The sequence below is a fragment of the Nycticebus coucang genome, chromosome 16 (genome assembly GCF_027406575.1).
Source record: "Nycticebus coucang isolate mNycCou1 chromosome 16, mNycCou1.pri, whole genome shotgun sequence".
Classification (NCBI taxonomy): Eukaryota; Metazoa; Chordata; class Mammalia; order Primates; family Lorisidae; genus Nycticebus; species Nycticebus coucang.
The window spans coordinates 71,173,958-71,198,210 of NC_069795.1; the positions used below are offsets into that span (position 1 = coordinate 71,173,958).

General features: G+C 36.6%; 1 protein-coding gene across 1 annotated transcript in view; it reads left to right on the forward strand.

Annotated features, from left to right (window-relative positions):
• Positions 1 to 346: 346 nt before the first annotated feature.
• Positions 347 to 24,253, forward strand: part of SLC15A2 (solute carrier family 15 member 2) — a 38,981-nt gene continuing 15,074 nt past the window's right edge. The window contains exons 1-14 of the mRNA XM_053564904.1: positions 347 to 602; positions 2,929 to 3,016; positions 3,807 to 3,948; positions 10,383 to 10,475; positions 11,437 to 11,536; positions 13,525 to 13,615; positions 13,890 to 13,967; positions 19,287 to 19,369; positions 19,839 to 19,925; positions 20,110 to 20,199; positions 20,289 to 20,333; positions 21,367 to 21,399; positions 22,128 to 22,216; positions 23,698 to 23,779. Coding sequence (XP_053420879.1) covers positions 465 to 602; positions 2,929 to 3,016; positions 3,807 to 3,948; positions 10,383 to 10,475; positions 11,437 to 11,536; positions 13,525 to 13,615; positions 13,890 to 13,967; positions 19,287 to 19,369; positions 19,839 to 19,925; positions 20,110 to 20,199; positions 20,289 to 20,333; positions 21,367 to 21,399; positions 22,128 to 22,216; positions 23,698 to 23,779 — 1,239 coding nt within the window. The 5' untranslated portion in view covers positions 347 to 464. The remainder of the gene's footprint in view (positions 603 to 2,928; positions 3,017 to 3,806; positions 3,949 to 10,382; positions 10,476 to 11,436; positions 11,537 to 13,524; positions 13,616 to 13,889; positions 13,968 to 19,286; positions 19,370 to 19,838; positions 19,926 to 20,109; positions 20,200 to 20,288; positions 20,334 to 21,366; positions 21,400 to 22,127; positions 22,217 to 23,697; positions 23,780 to 24,253) is intronic.

A 24,253-nucleotide genomic window follows, 5' to 3' on the forward strand; every position in this document is an offset into this window, starting at 1 on the left:
TTTCTTTAAAGTGAAGATAGTAACAAGAATTAAAATAATATATATGTGTTACATATACACAAACAAGTAATTCATATACATATACTAACCTCATACAAAATAAATGATCAATAAATCACAGCTATTATTTACCTTAAAATCAGTCTTTTAATCTATGCTCAAGGCATCATATTCTTAACTATCTTTTACTTGTTATTTGCAAAGATAATCTTTCTTAGACATATTTTCTTAACAATTCTCTAGCATTGTCTCATTCTATCTTTGACATGTTCTCACTTCCCTGTGCTCTACCTTTTACACAATCATTCTTTTGAACCATAGCTTCCTGCTTTGCTGTGGATCAGGCAGCTACTGAAGCTGACACCCACAGGGTTAAACCCAGTTGCTGAAACCACCTCCTTCCCCCTCCCAGTCCCCCTTTTCACAGTATTCTGGCAGCTGTCCTAACTGCCTACTGAAGCCAAATGCTTGAGGAGAGAGAGAGTAAGGAGCCAGCCATGAATCCCTTCCAGAAAAATGAGTCCAAGGAAACTTTTTTTTCACCTGTCTCCACTGAAGAGGTACCACATCGACCTCCCAGCGCTCCAAAGAAGCCACCTCCGGTGAGTTCTCAGGCACAGTTCTGCTTCTAACAGGAACAGCTTGCTTATTTGGCTCTATTCCTTAGCCTCTGGAGCTTCAGGCTGAGCTGTATTAGGATATAAAAACTATTCTCTCTTGGTGTTAAAATTTACCTGAAACCAAATCTGAACAATGACTTCTTTTACTTAAGAGAAAAAGCAACAGGAAGAGGTAGTCAAAGTTCTTCATTTGGGATCTAGGGCTTTGCTGTATTTCATTACATATTCTGAATTTCCCTAAGGTGGGGAGGAAGCAATCTGAATGTCCAGGGAAACTTGGCAAGCATTCCTGTCTGGAGAACTGTGTGTGATTGTTCTTTCTTTACCAATATAAAAACTCAACCCTTAGATTCCCCTGTGTGTAGAGCCTTCTGCTGGACACCAAGGACTATTTCAGAATAGATCCAATCTCTGTTACTATGTGTTCCCAGTTTACAGTGGGAGACATAACAAAGAAACAAGAAATAATAATAATGGTTTGCATTACATACTTGTTAAAGCACTTCTATATCCATTATCTCATTCAATCCTTGCAATGAAATCCTGTAAATGGAGAGGACATAGTGATAATAGCCAATATTTACTGAATTCTGACTATGGAACAAAAGGTGGCATTAGCCTGAGGCATAGAGACAAGTATAGCGACATAGCCAGTGTCTGTGTTAACACAACCAATGACAGTGTTGTATAGATAGTGGCAGTACGTTAACCAAACTCTAGGTTGCATAACTCTCAAGCTATGAGCTGGGAAAGTAAAAAGCCCAGTTTATTGTCTTCAAACAAGTTATTGTCACATATTAGCATATATTAATATTTAGGAGGGTTGTTTATATACATCCATATGGATAAAAGAATGATATGTAAGTTTATTATTATATCTATTTATTTAGTTTATTATATATCTTCTGGTCCAAAAGAATTTAAGGCTGTTTACTTATGAAATAAGCGGCAATATAAATCTCATGATAAGATTTCACTGTGCCAAGGACAGATATCTCCATCCCCCTCTCTTGTTAGCTGAGCTATTGCAATGTGTAGGAATTTGAAATAAAAGATAACATTCCCTATATTCTGACTGACACGGTGCATCAAAGCATAGTCCTTTTAATGTTCAGTAGGATTATCATGAAAATATTATAGGATCTTGTTAGTAGGAAGAGCAGACATTTAATTATACAGGATTTAAGAACTCTCTGCCCAGAGTCAAGGTGATCAATCAGTTTGCCTTTAGGAGTCTCTACACATGTTGGGCTCTGTGACTGGCTCTAGTAGCCTCTGAAGCAAAAGCCATCATATTGCCAGGATCCCTGCTAACATGGCAAACAGGAGCAGGAGGAGACAAAAAGGCCAGTCCTTATGATGGAGCTAAGCAGACATTGACATTTGCATCTAACTGCTTAGATATCAGGTACTCCATAGGATGATTCTTTATTCTATTCCAGAAAGTAAGTATGATTATTCTTTCATCCATATCCCTAGGCTTTTCATTTAGTACAGCGGTTCTCAACCTTCCTAATGCTGCAACTCTTTAATATAGTTCTTGTGGGTCACGACCCACAGGTTGAGAACCACTTATTTAGTAGTTGTGGGAAGATGAGCAAGTCCTGGTATCTAGAATCAAGGAATGTCTTGGCACAGTGACGGAGATAATGCCAGGAAGGCTATGTTCACCATTGTGATGAAAATGTGTCAAATGGTCTATGAAGCTAGTGTATGATGCCCCATGATCATATCAATGTACACAGCTATAAGTTAATAAAAAAAAAGAGTCATAAATAAAATAAAAAAAAGGAATGTCTGAGCAGTTATCATAAAAGATAAATAAGGAACAAAGTAATCTTAAGATTAACTTCTGTTACTCCTAAATGAACAATGTAAGCACTTTTAGTGTGATAATATAGCTGTTTCATGAAGTGTAGACCCTTCATGAAAGACCATTCTTGGTAATGTGGAAGACCATTGCCCCATATTACCTACCATGGCATTTTAAAAGAAGTGAATTTTTCAGTTGTGGAGCAATCTAGTGGTGAAATAGGGGAAAACAGTTCATGCTTAAACTATTGTCTTTTTCTTGAGTAGAAAATCTGTGTCTCTAACTACCTGACTACTGTGAAAAATGAATTTTTCAGTTGTGGAGCAATCTAGTGGTGAAATAGGACAGCTCATGCTTAAACTATTGCCTTTTTTCCATAGAAATCTGTGGCTCCAAGTACCCAACTACTGTGAAAAATGAATTTTTCAATTGAGTAATCTAGTGGTGACATAGGAAAAACAACTCATGCTTGAACTATTGCTTTTTCTTGCATAGAAAATCTGTGGCTCCAACTACCCACTGAGCATTGCCTTCATTGTGGTGAATGAATTCTGTGAGCGCTTTTCCTATTATGGCATGAAAGGTAATTTTGTGTTCCAGAGTCCTATTCTTCTCTACTCATTCTCACCCCATATTTGTAACAACCTGATCTCTTGATATGCACTGTTTTCCCTTATCCATTCTTTCTTCCTTGGTGCAAATTGGTCCTTTTCTTTGGCCAAGACTTCAAATAAATGTCTCATAGAATTTTACCTAATAACCCATATAGGCCAAAATCAGAAAGGCCTGACAAAAACCAGAACATAGCCTGTGAGAATATAATAGCCAGGATAGTGGTGCACACCTATAGCTCAACCAACTTGGGGGGTTAAGGTAGGAGGATTGCTTGTGCCAGGAGTTTATAGCTGTAATGTGCTTATGATCCCACCATTGCACACCAGCCTGGGCAACATGGTGAGACCCTATTTCTAAGAAAAAAAAAGAAAATAAGTGGGAAAGCTCTCGTCATCTGAGTCCTATTCTTCATAGGATCCTTAGATCCTTAGATCTGTGAACTATATTGTTACTGGGAAGGAGAGGAGAAGGAAAGAATATTTAGAAGCACCATGTTATCTTCATCATTGGCCTAAGTGATGCTATGGGTTGCCATAGACTGAAGTGAAGAGTATTATACCCTGTTGGACTGTACATTCAATATATCCTCATTCACTACCACAACTCCCATGGGCCCTGCTTCTACTGCATGGCAATCACCTCTTAGTCATTTTACTTATGATATTGCTGAAGGCCAGATCACCTTCAAATATCAGAGATTAAATATACTTTTCTATAAGTCACTTTAATATGTCTATCTTTTTATTTTCCAACTTTAGCGGTGCTGACCCTGTATTTCCTGTATTTCCTGCATTGGAGTGAAGATACATCCACATCTATATATCATGCCTTCAGCAGTCTCTGTTATTTCACTCCCATTCTGGGAGCAGCCATTGCTGACTCATGGCTGGGAAAATTCAAGTAAGGAAGATGGGAGGTCACATCCCCATAAATTTCACAGATTAATTGGGCAAAAGGTTATCACTTCTGCCTTCTTGCCCCAAAGTAAGAACATTCTTATGTCATCCATGACAAATAAGAAAGTCTACTTCTTTTCATTGTTAGTTTTTCCATTTTTTTAACATCTTTTTCTGTCAAAAGGTATTTTTCCCCTTAAATCTAATTTTAATCTTCCATCGTATAATTTAAGATCAAATCTTGTTCTGATATCAATGGAGATAGAGAGACCTTTATGTAGCTTTTGACATTTTCTCCTTCTCTTCTCCAGATTGAGTCATCCCAATTCCTTCAGTATCTTCTCATAAATTCCTCTTTTTCCTTCCCAAGAATATAATATGTATCATCATGGGTTAGACTAATGGTTCATTCAGTTCATTATCTTTTAAGTCCCTGAAAGCAGCACTAAGAGACATGTTGCAGTATCATGTTATAGTTGTCCCCTATAACATTATCTTCATAGGCTAGAGATGGATCTTGGATACCCATTGCCCAGTTATTTTCTATTGATTTGTCTAAATTATCATTTCCTTAATGTTTCCTTACTGCATAACTTCTTATAGCATTTAACCCACCAATATGCACTGTGAAACCACCACAAGAAGGTCCTAGTATATGGTGTTTTCCAAACTAGTCTGTCCATGATATTTTTTTTTTTCAGGGCATTTTATGGACCCAATGTTTCAAGGAGTCTTCTTTAGTAAACAGTGGTTTATATCTTACTTTGGTCTATATGTATTTGTTGTTCTAGAAAAGTGTTTAATGGGTATCTAATATATAAGACCTTTATTCCTTCAAAATTCCCCTTTTTGCCTTCAAATTCTCCCTCAGAGCCAGTCTTTCTTTTCCTGCCTAGAAGGAGATGCAAATTTCTTTTCTTTTTTTTGAGACAGAGTTTCACTATGTCGCCCTCGGTAGAGTGCCGAAGTGTCACAGCTCACAGCAACCTCAAACTCTTGGACTTAAGTGATTCTCTTGCCTCAGCCTCCCAAGTAGCTTGGGGCTACAGGCATTCGCCACAACGCCCGGCTATTTTTTGTGCAGTTGTCATTGTTTAGCTGGCCTGGGCTGGCTACCCTTGGTGTATGTGGCTGGCCCCATAACCACTGTGCTACAGGAACCGAGCCCAGATGCAAATTTCGAACAGCTTCAACAAACAAACAAAACTATTCTTGACCCCTTTTTTCCTATCTTGCTTCTCTATCTCCATTACTCCCCAAATTTAAAAAGAATCATCTGTGTGAATTACCTTACTTTCTCACTCTTCATTGTCACTTCTTATGGTGGAGTAATATAATGCAATGCAATAGAATCCAAGTAAATTCAATTTAATTTTATCTAATTTAATTCAGTAAATATATATTTACACTTTCTATTTGTCTAAAGAACCATGTGGGATAAGGAGATGAATTATACAAAATGCCTGTTTTGCATTGTTTACATCAAATAACTTTAAAATAGAGTAGACTGTAGTGAATACAATAAGATATAGTATAAATCATCCTTTTTTCCTTAAATTACTCCTTAAAGACCACCAATAATAATTTGTTTATTTGTTTGTTTGAAAAGTAAATTTATTTCAGGTTAATGTGAGAGTACAAACAACAGGTCAAAATATTTGATTTTGCTAGGAAGAGTCCCTCTTGTGGTTGTATCCGCCCCACAAAAGGTGTACTGGACACTCCTACCTCATACCCATTCAGTGAGAGCACTCTAACACCCTTCCCTTCCTCAGTACCCCTCCCACCAATATGGATTCATATTAGAATTGAGTACATTGAATAATTACTTTTCCATTCTTGTGATGCTTTACTAAGAAAAATGTGTTTCAACTCCTCTCAGTATATTACAAAAGATGTGAAGTCACCATCTTCTCTATGACCAAATAGTATTCCACGGTGTGCATATACCACAATTTGTTAATCCATTCCTGAGTTGATGGGCATTTAGGTTGTTTCCATGTCTTGGCAATTGTAAATTGAGCTGTGATAAACAATGTAGTGCAAATGTCCTTATGATAAAATTATTTTTTTTCTTCTGGATAGATGTCTAGTAGTATGATTGCAGAGTCAAATGGGAGATGTAATTTGAGTTCTTTGAGGATTCTCCATACTTCTTTCCAAAGAGGTGGTATTCATTTGCAGTCCTACCAGCAGTCTAAAAGTGTTACCCTCTCTCCACATCTATGACAGTATCTGTAGATTTGGGACTTTGTACTATGGGCTGTTCTCACTGGGGTTAGGTGATATCTCAGGGTAGTTTTGATTTACATTTCTCTGATGATTAGAGACGATGAGCATTTTTTCATATGTTTGTTAGCCATTCATCTGTCTTCCTTAGAAAAAGTTCTATTTGTACCTCTTGCCCAGTGATAGATGGGATTGTTGGCTCTTTTTTTTGTTGTTGATTAATTTGAGTTCTCTGTAGATCCTAGTTATCAAGCCTTTGTTTGATTTGTAATATGCAAATATCTTCCCATGACAATAATTTCTTTTGTTAACAAATTCTAGGAGTCTTTTGTAAATTCTTATTCCTTTTGAACTTGTTTTAACATTTTAGTCTGTTTATTACTCCTGTGTTCTTGAAACTTCCTGGCCTTCTCTAACACTGTATTTTCTTACTCTCTTCCTCTTACATTTTTGTATTTTTTTTTTATTTGGCTCCTCTTTTGTCTCTTGTTTACTTCACTCTTTCTTGAGTATAAACATCCCCCCTCCCCCAGGTTATAACTTTCTCTCTCATCTCTTTCTCCATAGTCTCCTTATCAAGTTCTGTGGTGTTGATATTAGCTACATGCAGATAGCTCCTAAAACTCTGTTATAACCTCATTCAAACACCAGCATAACTGCATATGTGCAAGGTGCATTCACCTTCTAGATGTTCCACTTTGTCCTACTCCATAAATCTGTTCTTTTTTCCTAGCTTTTCTATATTCCCATATTCAATCAATATCAAATTCTAATATCTCTTACATTTTAACACTAAATCCACTGCCATTAGTTGCCATCACCCTAATTTTAGTTTGCATTGTCTCTAAATTGAGATATTAAAATGGACACCTAAAATGTTTTTTCACTGCTTCCTATATCTTTTTCCTAAAAATGAGCATATATATTACCACCAGATTAATCTTTCTAACAGAAATCTGATCACACTACTACTCAGCTCAAAAATTTCTGGTGACTAAATCACTGTCTACTAGTCTTACTTCAACTTTTCTTTCTTGCTATTGTCAAACTTATTCTCTTTTAAGAATAGCTACTAGAGAAAAATTGAATATTATATTACTATCTCCCTAACACTATCCAGGACATCTCTTTTCCATGTCTGTTTGCTCTGTTGCTATTTCATGGAATCCTCTTCCTCCTGATCCCTTGTTCAAACTCTTAAAGGCTCAGCTCAAGAACCACTTATGCTATGGAATATTCTCTGCATCCTTGACTTTTATTACTAGCTTGGAGTAATCCAGGGTTCTCTGCAGTCTTTTTATTCCGCCTTCTATGATATTTGTCAAATTCTATCTTATTGTAATTATTCACATATGAATCTGACATCTAGAGGACAAAGTCTTTTGTATTTTTCCATAGTATCTAAAACAGTGTCTGGTAAACCTAGCAGGCCCACAATAAATGTCTGAATTAATACATTTATTCACCCTCAGACAAATATAGGCACAAGACTAAAGGTTGGTAAAGACAGGCTCAAGGATGACTTACTTTTCTGTTGGTATTTTGGTTGCTTTTTAAATAATAAAAGTCTTAAGGGAGATCTTTTTTTTTTTTATTAAGTCATATATACATAGATCATGAATACATTTATGACTTTGTGGGATTCATTGTGTTGATTATTTGTACAAATTGGGAGTGCTTACATCCTACTAATTAACATAGCTTTCACCTCATTTACTTAATCACAGTGTTAAGACATTTGTGCAATACTTGATAGATTTGACTTGTACCCTTTGCAATATGCTTCATAGGTGAGGTCCCACTACTAACCCTCCCTCTAGCGAAACACCCCCCCTCCCTTCCCATGCCACTCTCCTTCCCCCTTCATCCTGGGCTATAGTTGTGATTCATCTCTCATATGAAAGTGTGAGTGATTATAAATTGGTTTTATAGTAGTACTGAGTACATTGAGATATGTCTTTCAGAAAGGAAATGAGTTAGAACAAAGATGAATAACTTGGTCTCCCATAGACACATGTGTGTGTGTTCACACGTACAAATAGAATGATAACAGCAATCAAAAGAAAGTACTTAAAACTACTCTCCTACTATACTTTGCTCCTGATTTCCTTAAGTTGGAAAATTAGAAAATGAGCAGGCTCCTCCTTCACTATCTTCTCTAATTTGACTCTACAGCCTTTTTTTATTCATAAGCTAGAGGAAAATAAGATAAATTTATGTTTCCAACTCTAAGCTCTTCCCCACCTTTCATGTGTCCTCTTCCTGAATCAGTCTGTGTGTGTGTGGGAGGGGGGTGTCTTTTTCTTCAGGTGTTATTATGGGAGTGAAAAACCTTTTATAGCATTAGAAAGATTATTCAAACCTTAAAGAGATTTGAATAAATTTTCTAATTTAGTAAACAGCTCCTATTAAAAATCTTTGCCAGAATTATAGCTTTATTAAGAGGAAATGAGCACTCAAGTTCCCTGACTCTTGTATGAGGAACTTTCTATGCCAGGAGAGAAGTGAGGGCCACCCACAGGAAAGACTAACCAATAGAAAAACAGTAGAAAACAAAATTTATTAATATTTAACATACATATTGGTTTCTCATGCTTTGTATAAACATTTACCGACAGTGTTGACTACATGCTAGTGTGCTAGTTATAGTGTCAAGTTTAACAGAGAAAGTTTGTATACCTATGACCCATTAGTTTGGGCTTTTGACCTTGGCAATCACTTAGAACCATTTTCTTAAATGTGTTTATTACACCTTTGGGTGTCCTCTACATGTCACATAACCTTTCTCTTTCTCTGAGTAAGTATGTCCTTTCCCTCTCTTTTTTGTCTGATAAGAGATGACCTTCTTTTCCCTAGGAAGCCAACCTAGGAAAATTAGTCATTTAGAATTTTGAGAAATCCACATCCTGAGATTTCTGGCATCTGCTTACTTTTTATGACATTCTCTTTCTCTTTCTCTCTCTCTCTCTCTCTTTTTTTTTTTTTTTGCAGTTTTTGGCTGGGGCTAGGTTTGAACCCGCCACCTCCGGCATAAGGGGCTGGCACCTTACTCCTTTGAACCACAGACACTGCCCTATTACATTCTATTCTTCATATTCTTTAGCATTTAACACTTTAAAACTGTAGGTGTAAACCTCATTATTTCCAAGGTTCATTATAGTGCTAACATTCTACTTACAAATCAAGAGAATGCTGGTGTGAAAATATACATAGGAGGTATATGTCATAATTTGCCATATTTCAATGTGTGTATCTCTCTATATGTAGTTATTGGAATTCCTTACTCTTCTACTTTCTATTTGCTCTTCAAGTTCCTTGGGGAAAAAACACAACAGGAACTTCCCGCCAATTGCATGATTTTTATCACTGGGCAGTCTATAACTGCCTGATTTTTATCACTAGATAGTCTGTTCTAAGTCCTTGACTTTTTCTTATGCTTGGTAACTTGTTCATGAGGAAACTCATGTATTTGTGGATTACAAATAACCCAGGGTCCACGTTACCCAGGCTTAGCACTTTTTATCTCTCTATATATCCTAGCGTGGCCCTTTCCTTCCTTCCTTCCTTCCTTCCTTCCTTCCTTCCTTCCTTCCTTCCTTCCTTCCTTCCTTCCTTCCTTCCTTCCTTCCTTCCTTCCTTCCTTCTTCCTTCCTTCCTTCCTTCCTTTTTCTATTTAGGCAACTAAACAGTGATTCTTAGGTTTAGAGAAAGTCCTTTGTGTTAGCCATTCCTGTTTACTTAGAGTTTGTCCTTGACCTCTCTTGCTTTTCTACAGCAAAAGACATTCCTTGAAAAAGCACCTCAGGTCAAAATATCCTGTTCTACTGGTTCTTCTAATATAAAACACTGTCACTTTTGCTATAAATCCACCCTGTTCCTATCATATCTGTGTAAAAATAGGGTTATTCTGTATATGTATGGAGTGAAGGAATAGAGAAAAGGAGATGATAGGTATAAAAAGGGAACTTAAAGGAAATGTCTATTACCTCTAATACTCAGGGTGAAGAATTATACTCCCTTTTCCTAGCCTGTTTACTTCATTTGCAATTATTGTTTCTATTTGCATTTCTCAGATAATTCTTTCCTCCTCCACCCCGTCTTCCTTCTCCTCCATTTATCCCCACACTGAGAACAGTATGAACACTGAGTCTTTATTACTCAAGCCTCTGAATTCTGTTTTTATACTGACTGATTTAACTCTCTCAACAGGACAATCATCTATCTCTCTCTGGTGTATGTGCTTGGCCATGTGGTCAAGTCCTTGGGTGCCTTACCAATACTAGGGGGACCAATGGTACATACGTGAGTAAAATCATGGAATCAATTAAACTACTTTTTCCATTAGACAGGTATATGTTTCAGGTATTCATTACAAATGATTTTCTATTTTATAACCAAAGATGCTCTTTTATTTTCTAATGTACAATTTTATTACAAATTAGTTCAGAAAAAAGTTTTATGAACAATTGTACGCTTTCCTGCTTTATCTGAGCTCATTTGTTTTGGGGACTTTTTTGAGGCTACCTAGTTAGTATTCACTTCATATGTTTGAAAACAATTAAAATCCTCATGGTCTCCATATTCCCTTACCTATTCATTCATCTATGTATGAATACTTCACCAGAGTTTTTAAAAATCTGTAATATTCCTTTATAATACATTGTAGAGGTCAAATTCAAAACTTGGAATATTTCCATGTATATGTAGTTCCATGTACTCCGGTTGCTATTAATTCATGGTACTAGAGGCATTTGAAACATTTTGATGTTTGTTGATTCAATAGGTAAAAAGGATTAGAATTGTTTAGGAAGAAGGTCATATATATTCATGTTATAATTTGCCTATACTTGTGTTTATCCTATGAGTTAGGAAAATTTAACAAATATTAGATACCTTCTTATTAGTGTACCATCAAAAATCTGCTTCTATTAATTATGATGAATTTGAACTAGGGTGTTAGCTCTGAAGTTTCTTCAGTATCTGCTTCTATCTGTTGCACACAAGGGATAAATGGAACTACCAGGAATGAAATCTTTCTATGCAATGTATACTTTCATAAATATGGTAAGTGCCCATAAATATCTCCTAGAAGTGAAGGCAAATAGAAAGTACTCAGAAGGTAGAAATGTGAAGGGGATCTTTGCCCTTATATACATTTTTTTCCCATCTGTAGAGGATCGTTGCCCTTATATACATTTTTTCCCATCTAAATATAGTTGTATTTAGTATCAGCATGGTTACCTGCCTCACCTCTGCATTTCAGAGCCCTATCATTGGTCGGCCTGACTCTAATAGCTTTGGGGACAGGTGGTATCAAACCCTGTGTGGCAGCTTTTGGTGGAGACCAGTTTGAAGAAAAAGATGTAAGAATCTTGTTATTTCTATATTTTTAAGAATATAAATCCAGCATTAAACAGGGTACCTGGCAGGTATTCATTTGGCAAGATTGAAGTAATCCACTGGTCTGATGCTATCTGAAAAAGTTGTGTTCAAGGCTGGATATTGGTCATTAATAGAGAAAAAAACTGAAAAAAGTTCAAAAGAAAGCAACGGGGAAGTGGATGAACTGAATGATGTTTTATGAGGAAATTTTGAAAGAAACGGGGGCTATTTAGCCTAGATAAGAATCAAGGAGAATATTATAGCTCCTTATAGATAGGGAAAGGATGTCAGAGATTAAACCTAAGACTGATGAGTGAAAGCTACAGGAAGTCACCAGTTTGCTTGATGAAAGGAAAAACTATAAACAGAGTTAGAAGTAGTGAGTTCACTCTAACTTAATGTATTTAAGAAGAAATGTGGTAAGCACTTTGGAATGGGAGGTGATGGGTAGTGTAGAGATGATTTTAGCATCTCTAGTTTTGAGATTCTAAGAAAGGGGGAAATGACCAATTGAAATGAAACAGAATGCATTTCCATAGATGCATGAACTTGCCTGGCTGATCATTCCATCATCTCCTAAACACTTTCCATTGTCAATAGGGACAAAACAAAGCAATATGGATAAGGTAAAAATGGGCCTGTGGAAAGAAATGAGGAAACAGTGATAGTCAAGGGAATAGTCTATTCTTAGGTCAGTCAGCATTTCTGGCTTCCTCTGTTTTGCTCTCAGTTTTCTTTTTTTGTCTGTATCTAGTCCCTTTCCTATAGCTATTTATCATTTTTTGTGTTTTTTCTGTCTCTCCTAGTCCCTGTCTGTCTCTCTCTTTTCCTTTCTTCCCTATGTCTCTCCCCCTCTCTACCCTCTGTCTCTCTGTCTCTTTCCCTCTACTTACCTCCCCCGTCTTCTCTGACATATCTATCTGCCTGCTATCTTTTTCTGCCTCTGTTTTCTCTCTGTCCTGTCCTGTCTTCCTGTGTTTCTCTTACTTTTCAGATCATTCAGGTTATTTATACTCTTTATCTGTCCAAAGGTGCGTAGATCATAATTGCTTTGAAGAAATAACCAACTTTTGACAAGTGGGATTCTATGTACAATGAGCTAATTAGATGAGTGGAATAGGTTTCAATGGAAACCAGAAGAGGAAGCAAAATACACTGTAAATAGAAAATGGGGAAGTACTGATTGTTCTAACATGTTGGAAAAAGATCTGAGGTGTCAGAGTGAAGCATGGCAATACACAATAAATGAAGCATCAGCAAATTTATTTAAAAGTTGTTTTATTTGGTAACTCCTCCACAAAGATATTCCAATTAATAGGACAAACCCACCTCCAAGTTTCCACCAGCCACTTCTAAGCCTACTGATTTCCTTTTATATTCTCTGGCAGATATCCCTTAAGTTCTAGGTGAACTATTCTGCTTGATCAATGGTTTACTCCACTGTCCTATGTTCTGGTCCTATTTCTTCAACACACTCCTACCACAAAATCTATTATCTAACTCAGTCGTCCACTTAACTAATACAGTCAATAAACATGTATTGATTCCCTAATCTAGGTTAGGTGTTGTGCTAGGTACTGCGGATAACAGGAATGTACAATTTCTACCCTAAAGTAACTTGCAATCTATTGAAATAAACACTGATTTAATGCAAAGACATTAGTAGTAGAATTAATGTAGATATGTATAGGACACACTAGTGGCACTGAGGACAGGATGATCATTTTTACCCAGGTAAAGGGGATAAAAGAATGTTAAAACTGTTTGTAATGTAGTTTGAAAGACGAGTAAATGTTTGGGGTCTTCCAGCCATGTTTTTAAAATATTTAACAAGAAGTTCAGCTACCATGGAGACAAAATATGAATCTATTTCTTTGTACGTGTGTGTAACTCCAGCTCTGAATTTAAACATGGGTGAGGATAGAGCTAGGAGGCACATTACAATGATGATTTATCCTGTTTGTTTCAGGCAGAGGAACGGACTAGATACTTCTCAGTCTTCTACCTCTCCATCAATGCAGGGAGCTTGATTTCTACATTTATCACACCTATGCTGAGAGGTTAGGATCATTTCTGAGGGGCCCTGTATAAGGTTTTACTCTGCCCATCCAAAAAGTGTTCAAGGTTTCTTGCTGTCCATTTTTTTTTTTTTCACAAGAGCTTGAAAATCTGTGAGAATTTCTTTTAGTCTTGATTTGTCTGGCCCCAAAAGAGGATTATGGATTAGGTGATGGGAGGATAGCTATGTCTATGATGTCAAGAACCTGAACTTGAAAAATAAAGTATCAAGGATTCAAGATTCAGGGTTTCCCTCCTCCCTATCGTTTTCTTTAGGAGATGTGCAGTGTTTTGGAGAAGATTGCTATGCACTGGCTTTTGGAGTTCCCGGATTGCTCATGGTGATAGCACTTGGTAAGTGCAGTGGAGTGAAGGAAATTAATCATCATTGATGCCTGCTACATGTAAAGCACAAGGTAGGCACTTTACACAAACCAATTCTTTCAATACTCATGTTAGCCCTATTAGGTAAGTGTTATTCTAGGGGATTTGTGGGGGATTTCCCTTGACTTTGGAGGTAGATCCTGTTTTTTCTTTATTTTAAGAGACAGAGGCTCACTTTGTCACCAGGCTGGAGTGCAGTGGAGTGATCATAGCTCATTGCAGCCTCAAGCTCCTGGGCTTAAGTGATCCTCCTTAAGAATCCTCCTTAAGTCTCAGTTAGAACTACATGGTGTGTACCACCATGCCCAACTGATGTTTTTAGTTTTTAGTTTTTGGTAGAGATGGATCTCACTATGTTATAGCTCAGGTTGGTCTCAAACTCCTGTCCTCAAGCAATCCTCTTTCCTTGGCCTCCCAAAGTGCTGGGATGGTATGTATGAGCTCCCATACCCAGCAGACTTTGAAGATACATTCTAAATGAAGTCAGAAATTTTTTTGAAAAGTACTGAAAGTTATACTACTAAAAAGATGTCTCCTGAGGAACCTTTAAAAAGACCAAATTCTGGCCCCATAGAGGACCAATTAGCGCCTAGCCGTCCATAATTTATTTTAGTATCTTAGGTGATTCTAATGTATATGCAAGGTTGTGATCCTCTGTTTCTACACTACCATGTGAAATGAAGCAAGGAAGATAATTAATTCTCTCTCTCAAAGTAGTTTATTTCATCTGATACTTATTTATCTGGTTATTAGAAGACATTTGTAATTCCCTAGGCCTTTTAAAGCAGCTTCTAGGTAAAGCTGTTTCTGCCTTGCTCTGCAATGCTCCAAAAGAGTTAGCCCTTGAGCAAAGAGAGTAAAAGGAGTTGGATAAGTAGGTGAAAACCAATGCAACTTAGATCAAGCAACATTCTCTTTATCACTGAAAACCCAGTCTTGGAGAAGAAGGATGTGTAGTTAATGCAGCCTAAGGGGAAACTTGGGCATGATTGTTTCTAATCACTGACCTGGAAACCTGTTCTTACTCTGAGTCTCAGGGTGACACCCCTCTGGAAGACATCCAGTCCAAACACAAAAAGAGCTCACCAGAGGAAAAGAGCCCAGAGCCTCAGTATTCAGTCTGGTTATTTTCTACTGGGGCACTGACAGTACTACTCAGAGTTCCCAGTGCCAAGGAAATTTATTCCAGGAAAGCTATGATATTATATTTCCTGCTTCCTTTTCCATTCAAAGAAAAGTGTTTTTCCAAATATTTTTCTTGTTTTCCACTGATTAGTATTGTCTCCTCTCATCATTGTATGATAATAATATTTATACATTAGAGTAATTATGAAGACTAAAAAACGATGTTATAAGTGAAATGTGTTATACTTTATAAAAATTGAACAACTGCTAGCTATCATTATTAGTGGCTTCAGTTTTCTGGGTGCTAATGAATAACTCAATTCTCTGACCTTTCACTATAATTTAATTAGTTAATTTCTTTCATTTATTCAACAAACTTTTATTTAATGATTGTATTGTGTGCCAGATTCTGTGCTAGGTATTGTGGTCACATTGGTGAATTAGACAGCTACAGAGTTCATGCTGTCAAGGAACTTACAGAGTTTGGTAGAGACAGGAAGACAGACAAGTATATAGGAATGTATGATCAATATCACAACTGGTAAATGAGAGTTTTAGGAACACAGAAGGAATGTCTGATTAAGACTTTAAACACTGTAAAAGGTTTGCATAAAGATATAACATCTAAGGTGAGACCTGAGGGCTGAACAGCAGTTAATCAAAGAAGAGATTGTACATTGTGCAAAAAGAGAATATGATATCTGTAAGACAAGGAGGTGAGAGACAGCATGACCCGTTTAAAGGCCTTGAAGGAATTCATATTACTAGAGCAGTGTTTTTCAACCTTTTCTTCTTACAGCACACTTGAACCTATAATTACACTTCCACTGCACACTTAAATTATGTTGATCAAAAAACAAAAGAGTAAAAAAAGAACATACTATAATTACTGAGCTTTGAACTTCTTTTGAAAATAATTTAACTAATGATCTTGAAAATTTTTTCATGGCACACCTAAGATCTTCTCATGGCACACTGGTTGAAAATCACTGACCTAGAGTGTAAATGAAAAAGGTAAAAAATAGTCAAAAACTAGATAATGAAGGACATTTTAACTACTAACTAGAACTTTATTATGAGGGACAATGGGGGGGGGCTTCAAAAAGGTTTTGAATAGAGGCATGATTGTTAGATTTTTATTTTTCAATGATGACTCCAAAAAGGTTTTGAATAGAGGCATGATTGTTAGATTTTTATTTTTCAATAATGTGGAGAAAGGGTTGTGTTAGGAGTGAAACAAGAAATGTTTATCTTGATTACTGAATTTTTGGCACTCTCTTAAATTTTGTGCTCGCAGTGAGTACCACATTAGGTCATGCTAGTTCTGGCCCTATTATAATTAGCAAATCTTGGTATGTGAAGTGAAAGAGAAGATAAGCCAAAATTAAATGTAGTGTTATGACTTGAGTAACTGTGTAGATAGTGGGGTCATTAGCTGAGACAGATAATGAAGGAGAACAGGTTTGGGGCAATATTAATGAACTTAGTTTTGAACATGAACTTTAGATGTTCTTAGAAAATCTAATTTGAGTTATAAAACAGTTATTGGGAAACACAGGTTTTAGAGCTCAGAAGAAATGTTTGGCTGGTAGATAGACATATAGATCTAGAGTCATTAGTATATGGGTAGCAATAAACTGTGAAGATAGATAACTAAGAATTAATAAGAGTAAGGTAGAAAGGGGCCCGAGGACCAAAACCCCAAAGAACATGAGGATTTAAGTCAGGCAAAGAAGAAAAGTTCACAAATGAGACTAAGAAGGAACAGCCAAAGTGGTAACAGTGCTATCTTGGATACTAAGAGGATTTGAGGAAGAAGGGGCTCATTCAGAGTGACAGATATTACTGAGTGTGAAATTGAGATTAGTGTAAAAAATGTCTATTAAATCGTGTGGCGCCTGTGGCTCAAGGAGTAGGGCGCCGGTCCCATATGCCGGAGGTGGCGGGTTCAAACCCAGCCCTGGCCAAAACACACACACACACACAAAAAAAAATGTCTATTAAATCTAGCAATAAGGAGTTTGTTGATAGGGTGATATCAGTTATGTTAGATTGATGAAAGCTGAAGAGTGTTTGGGATCGAATGGGAAGTAAACAAGGGATAAGAACATGAAAACAGGAAGTATTTATGACTGGAAGGTGACATGGATTCAAGAAAGAATATTGAGCATGCTTGAATATTAGGAAGGATCCAGTAGAGAAAGAGATTGAACATACAAAATAAAAACAGTTTAATGAGTATAAAAACACACATGAAAGAGTTAACTTTGGACAGAAGGAGGAACATTGCCTTCACTTAACTGGAGAGAGGAGAGAATGAATGTGGACCAGGATTAATAGATTTGGTAGCAGAAAGTTGAGGGAGTTTCATTTCAAGGCTTCTGTTTTCTTTGTGAAATAAGCGGCAACATTATGTACTAGAGGCAGTAAACAGTAGAGAATTTTAAGATTCCTAATCATCTTCTTTAGTTTATTGGTCTTGAAATTTAGTGTGACTTGTGTTGATTACATAGTCTTCTTTATATTACTCCACTAACACTATTACAACCACCCTTCCTGAGGTGTCCAACCTCATTCTAGGATCATTCTTGGTTTTAGGATTAGTTTATTTCCCATCTAAAATCTTTCCCTGGTCTAGGTACCTCTTTATGTGCCCACTTAACTCCTAGGATTAGCATTCATCCCCTGAACTATTAATATTATTTTGATCATCGAAAAGAAGGCCATTGTAGGTAAAGGGTGCTATTTGGAAAAGATTTGAAGAAACTTAGAGGAGGATGAATAAAGAAAAGTGATAGAGTGAATCTGACTTCGAGGAAAAGAGATATTAGAAATTTAAGGGAGAGAAGAGAAAGGTCATTTGTGCATTCTGATGTGTGAGGATACTGGAAAATACTACTGGTCACTGAGAAAGGCGTCTTTAGCTGAAGATTTTTTAAGAGGAACATCTTGCTCAAGCTAGGAAACCTGTTAAGAAGGAGGGTACCAGTAGACTCTTTCCATTGATTTTTTACTTAATAAAATTTAAAAAAATAACACTATTGTATTAAAACTATTATAATAGCATTACTGTTACAAAAGTAATATCAGCTTATCATTAAATTGGAAAAGGAAAAATAATAAAATAAAATTCACCTAAAATTACCTGCAGAGACATGATTAAAAGATAAAGATGTGGATTAAGGGGATTGGGATGAGTTCAAGAATAGAAAAAGTACAGAATAGAATTTTTTTCAGGAATGATGAATAGTGGTTAGAGCATATGATATCTAAAGAAAAATAATAAAACATAAAGTAGGAAATGGTAGGTTGAATTATGCTCCTTTGAGGATAGGGGCCTTGTCTTTTTTACTTGTATTCCCAGTAGTGTATAGTACAGTGTATGATGCAAGAATTAGTGAATGAGATGTTTTATAATGACTAAAGGCATAGCTTTTTGAGTCAGATAGGCCGTAGGAAAAAAAAAGCAGTTTCTGGCAATTTCCAGCTGTGTAACTTTTTATAAATTCCTTAATTTCTTGAATCTTCAGTTTGTTCATGTGTAAAATGGAGGTAGTAGTACATATTTTGTCATGTTAAATCAGTTAATGTATGTAAAATGCTTAACAACTTATAGTAATAAGCCTTCAATAGTTGGTAGTGATAGCAGTAACCACCAAGATAATAATGAGTTTGGGAAAGCCTTTTTGTACCAGGAATTTGGATCTATTAAGTAGATCCTGGAAAGAAACATTTGACATCAGATTAGAAAAGAGAGAGATTAGGGGATGAGAAACTACTTGTTGTTCATGTTAATAATCCAGGGTAAAAACTGTGAAGTCCTGAACAAGAGTGGTAGCAGTGGCTATGTAAAGAGGGGGCAGATGGGCAATGCATTGAAGAAAGAGCATCAGGGACAGGTGGAAACATTTCAGATATGGAGATGGAAAAAGCCAAGTGAGATGACTTCCATTTCTGTAATTACATGAAAGTCTCAACAGATATTTCTTAACAATTGGCCATTTTTATCTCAGTACCTATACTTTTTATAACTCCAAAGTCAGGAAATGTAAGTCAGTTACCTCTTTGTGAGATTTTCCATTCACTCTCAAAGTTCAACAGTCTGTTGTTTGCACTGACATACTGAATGAGTAGCTAAGAACCTTGTTTGTGTATCCACTGCAGTTGTGTTTGCATTGGGAAACAAAATGTACAAAAAACCACCTCCTGAAGGAAACATAGTGGCTCAAGTTTTCAAATGTATCTGGGTAAGTCTATGAATTATTTACCTGACTTTTTCAACCAAAAGAAAGAGATGTTATTCTGAGAATATGGACCTTCAGACATGGGTATGCATTTTTCCCAATGGCCTGTGTTGAATTTCCATGCCTTTTAAAAGCTGAGATTAACTGATCTTCCTCAGTGCCTCTACTTAACCATTAAGTAAAAAAAGATACGTAACCATTAAGTAAAAAAAGAAGTATTCATTTTTAAAAAATTGGCAATAAACCCTGAAGTATAGTTATATGTGGTAACTATAACAGGAATAGGAAATAAGTCTAGATAAAATGGTCTGAAATATTCTGAAATTCAATTACTGGTGACCTACTAATGAGGTCAAAGTGTTGGAGTAGGTCACTAAAAGTATGTGTGTTTGAGGGAAAGGATAATAAATTGGAAAAGTCAGGGGATGGTTTCTCTGTTTGTATTTCCCCTGATGTCTATGCTTTGCCCTAGTTTGCTCTTTCCAACCGTTTCAAGAACCGTTCTGGAGACATTCCAAAGAGACAGCACTGGCTAGACTGGGCAACGGAGAAATACCCAGTAAGTTGGAAATGGAGAAACGTTTTACAGCTCAGTGGAGTCTTTCCTGATGTTAAAACTGATTCTCTCCTACTGCATTCAACCTCTTCTATTACTTTTAGGGGGATACTTCTATTATAGTTTATGCAAGAAAACCATGTGTAGAACTTCTGGCAATTCTGCGTGTTTTTCCTGCTTCTTGTAGACGCAGCTCATTATGGATGTGAAGGCGCTGACCAGGGTACTATTCCTTTACATCCCTTTGCCCATGTTCTGGGCTCTTTTGGATCAGCAGGCAAGAATAGTGCTTTTGAAAACTATTGCTTCTTATAACCAGTTCCTCATAGGAAAGTGATTTCTCATATTATCATCTATTTTTGCTAGGGTTCACGATGGACTTTGCAAGCCACCAAGATGAATGGGAATTTGGTGAGTAGAAGATTTTATAGAGAAGACTTTTATTTTCTTCATCATTCATATTCAAGAAAAATTAATTTCTTTGTGTTTTTGCTTAAAAACTGACTTAAGATCATTTAGAAGTTGCTTTTAGCCTGAAGGCACACTGTAGACAAAGTTAAAGAAAACTAGTCTAGAGATAAAAACCAGAATCTTATCTTCAGAAATTAGGATTAAAAAGATGGGAAAGGTTTTAACATAGGTAAGGAAGTATTTATATATAACAAATGACCTAGGATAGTGATTTTCTTTTATCTTAGCACAGCAGGGACTGGGTTGATTGGTACTACTACAGAATTGCTCCATCTTTCAGGTAGGGATCACAGCAAGGGGCCTGTGGAAAATGGAGTATTATGTACATGGATATGGAAAGAATGAGAAGGTTGTAAATATTATTTTCTCTTTGTCTAATCTTCATTGTTTGGTCCACTCGCTCAAATAAAGTACCATCTCAGCTCCCAGTTGTTCACTTCTTAGATTATTGTATTATTTTTATACCTTCTCAGTTCTGGAAAAAACAAGGTGGACTGATACCACAGTCATATTAACCAGGCTATTTGGAGCCTGCCAAATATAATTTTACCTTTCCCCTTTCCTGGGTTGTTTGTGGTCTTCTTGTTGATACACTAGAAAACAACTTTGGAAGCCCTATGTATCAGGGCGAGTCTTTACCCTAACCAGGATGTCTTGTTCTTCACATTATTTCCACCTACAACTGTAGTTGCTGAGTTTAATAAAAACATGCTGAATCTATTCTCTCTCAAGTTAAGGGAAACATAGGTCATAGAAAAGAATATTTTTCTTTAGGCCCATCTAGCTTTATCAAAAAATAGCTAGAGGCCATCCTAAGTCTGTTCCCATCCTTACAACCAAAAAGTGGCCCTAAACCAAATGCCTGATGAATTTTCTCTTATATGCTTCTACCCTGGTAATCAGTAAAATTTTTGATCTATGTTTTTCTTATCTTTCAGCCACCATCTAATTATAATTTGTTATAATGTTTCAGGGTTTTTTTGTGCTTCAGCCAGACCAGATGCAGGTAGGGGATTTCTCTACAGCTATGCGGACTTACTTCTTTCCTCATCTATTCTTTTACTTGCATTATTAGGACTAATAACTGTATTTGATGCTTTTCTCCTGGTATGCTGAGGAGGGCCAAACTTAGAGATGAAAATATTCTCTTTAAGCTCCACACTTCACCTTCATATTCCCTGTTAAATGAGTAGTTCTCACTCAACTCTAGGGAGAGTGAGTTTTGAGGCACAGGTAAAGTATAAATAAATATTTGGGGTTTTTTTTTTCCACATCAAGGTAGGATAATGGAAATGTTGTTGAAGAAGTGTTAGGCTTTGTTGTGTGAGCAATGAGGTCGGTATCTCTGTTTATTGGTGATTCCCAATTCTTTTTTAACCCTTTTGTTCCACAATTTCAGTTTTTCCTTCTTTCCTTCCTTTTTCTTGGCCTTGACATTTTCCCTGTAGGAAACTGGAGAATGTGAGTGAAAATGGGAGGGAAGAGCTTCTCATATGATTGGTAGGAAAACAGGCTCAGAGTGAAGCTGGTCCCTTGGGATATTTGGAAGCTAAACTGCTATGCAAGGGAAATAGTCTTAGGTATAAAGGTACTAGGATCTTTGGAATCATTCTGTCCTTATGATGATACAAGTGTGTGTTGATGTGAAAGAGTGTGCACAAGTAAATGAGAGCAGCGTGCACACTTATAATAGGAGAACTCTTGTAGCTAATCCTTTTTACCATGGTGTTACAGGTACTAAATCCCTTTCTGGTTCTTATCTTCATCCCGTTGTTTGACCTTGTCATTTATCGTCTGATCTCCAAGTGTGGAATTAACTTTTCGTAAGTGCTCCCTGTGCCTGTATTATTCAAACTGATTCAGACTTTGCCCAATTTAATAATGATTCAACAGCAGTATTTTTCTCCTTACTGATTGTTTGTTTTGGCTTATCATTTATCTGCTTCTGTTTTGTCATGTTAGACTAAGTGCCTATTAACAATGAAAACAATGGGAATTAGATCTAATAATTAATAAGAGTCAAAGTCATTACTATGGACTTAATGTGTTACATTAAAGGGGAAGGTCTAAGCTTCATGGAAAGTAAAAAATATGTGAGATTAGGTTCCTAAACCAATTTGCTGCTTTGTTCTTTTTTTTTTAAATAAAGTCTCACTTTGGTGTCCTTAAAAGTGCTATGGTGTTGTAGCTTACAGTAACCTCAAACTCCTGGCTCAAGTGATCCTCTTGCCTCAGCCTCCCCAGTAACTGGGATTATAGGTGCCTGCCACAACGCCAGCTATTTGTTAGAGAGGGGGCTTTCGCTCTAGCTCAGGCTGGTCTCTAACTCCTGAGCTCAGGCAATCCATCTGCCTCAGCCTCCCAGAGTGCTAGGATTACATGTGTGAGCCACCCAACCTGGCCCTGCTGCTTTGTTCTTGAATGTTTTCTCTTCAAAAAAGTCCAAAGATTTTATTTATTTATTTATTTATTTATGTTAAACCATAACTGTGTACATTTGATGACTGCTAATCCCTTTAATCTTCTGTTGTCTCTATGTAACAAATGAGAGACCAGGTAGGACCAGGGGTGGAATTGCTCCTAATTACTTTCTTTCTCTTTGTTCTAAATAGAAGTGTTATTCTTTATAAAGTTTGACAGAAGTTCAAGCCTCCTGTCATTCCTGATTTAATAGTAACTTGATTTTGAATTCACCAAATTCAAATGGCTTTTGGCTATTTACTCATTGATTGAACAAATATTAAGTAGTTCAGAACCAAGTGTCATACAAATGTAAATCAAGCACAAATCTTTCCCTCAAGGAGTATTATATAGTAAGAGAACTAGAACAGATGCAAGTTATATATGTAATATAACTATTACACAGGTAAAATATGTTAAGTGTCCCAGAAAATTAAAATCAAAGTGCCAGAGAAGTGTAGAGAAAGATAGTCCTTCCTGCTGCTGGGGTCAACAGACTTGAGAGGAAAATGAAGTAAAGCACGTACAACACCTGGCTTTTGGCAAATGTTCAATAAATCTGGTTGTATTGCTATTATTTTCATTATTATAACATAATGAATAGAAAAACCATCATAAGCAAGATTAGAGGTGAGAAAATATGGTACATTATAGAGAAGAGCAATTCGATGTGACTCAAGTAAAAGGAGAAAGAAGGATGTGTGAAGCGGAGCAGCAGGAAATACTTTGAAAAGTAATTGGGACCAAGTCAGGGAAAGTCTCTAATGTAATAGTGTCTAAGGAGCTTGGATTTTATACTTGAGTCTAAAGTTTAGATACAGTTGTCTCTCTCTTTCCTCTGCAGATCACTTAGAAAAATGGCTGTTGGTATGATCCTAGCATGCCTGGCATTTGCAGTTGCAGCAACTGTAGAGATAAAAATAAATGTGAGTTCAATAAATCTTAAGGTATATATATGAGGGCAGGACAATATCTGTCTTCTTCACTCTTCTGACTTGTTCAATCTTGATTCCCTGGGACCTACACAGTATCATTTTATAGGAGGTATGCAATAAGTATTGGTGATAAATGAGCAGATACTGGAATAGAGCAGCAATACAAAATGCGGCCCACCTCCCACCTGCATAATTCACAGTGTATTTTCAGGGAATTCCTAAACACTAAGATCCAAGATATGTAGTCATCTATTTAGGGAACATATGATGCTTTCCTAGGTACTTAAACAAATACCTTTTGGCAGATTGAATAGCCATTACTGGGGAATGAAAGATATGGCCACAGCTGAGTCAAGAATCATGGGGTTTTTTGCTTGGGCTTGCTACAGTGACCTCATGTTTCCCCCTCCAAACTGCCTTCAGAGTTTTCTAAGCCAAATAGTCTTTGGAAGGAGAAAACTACAT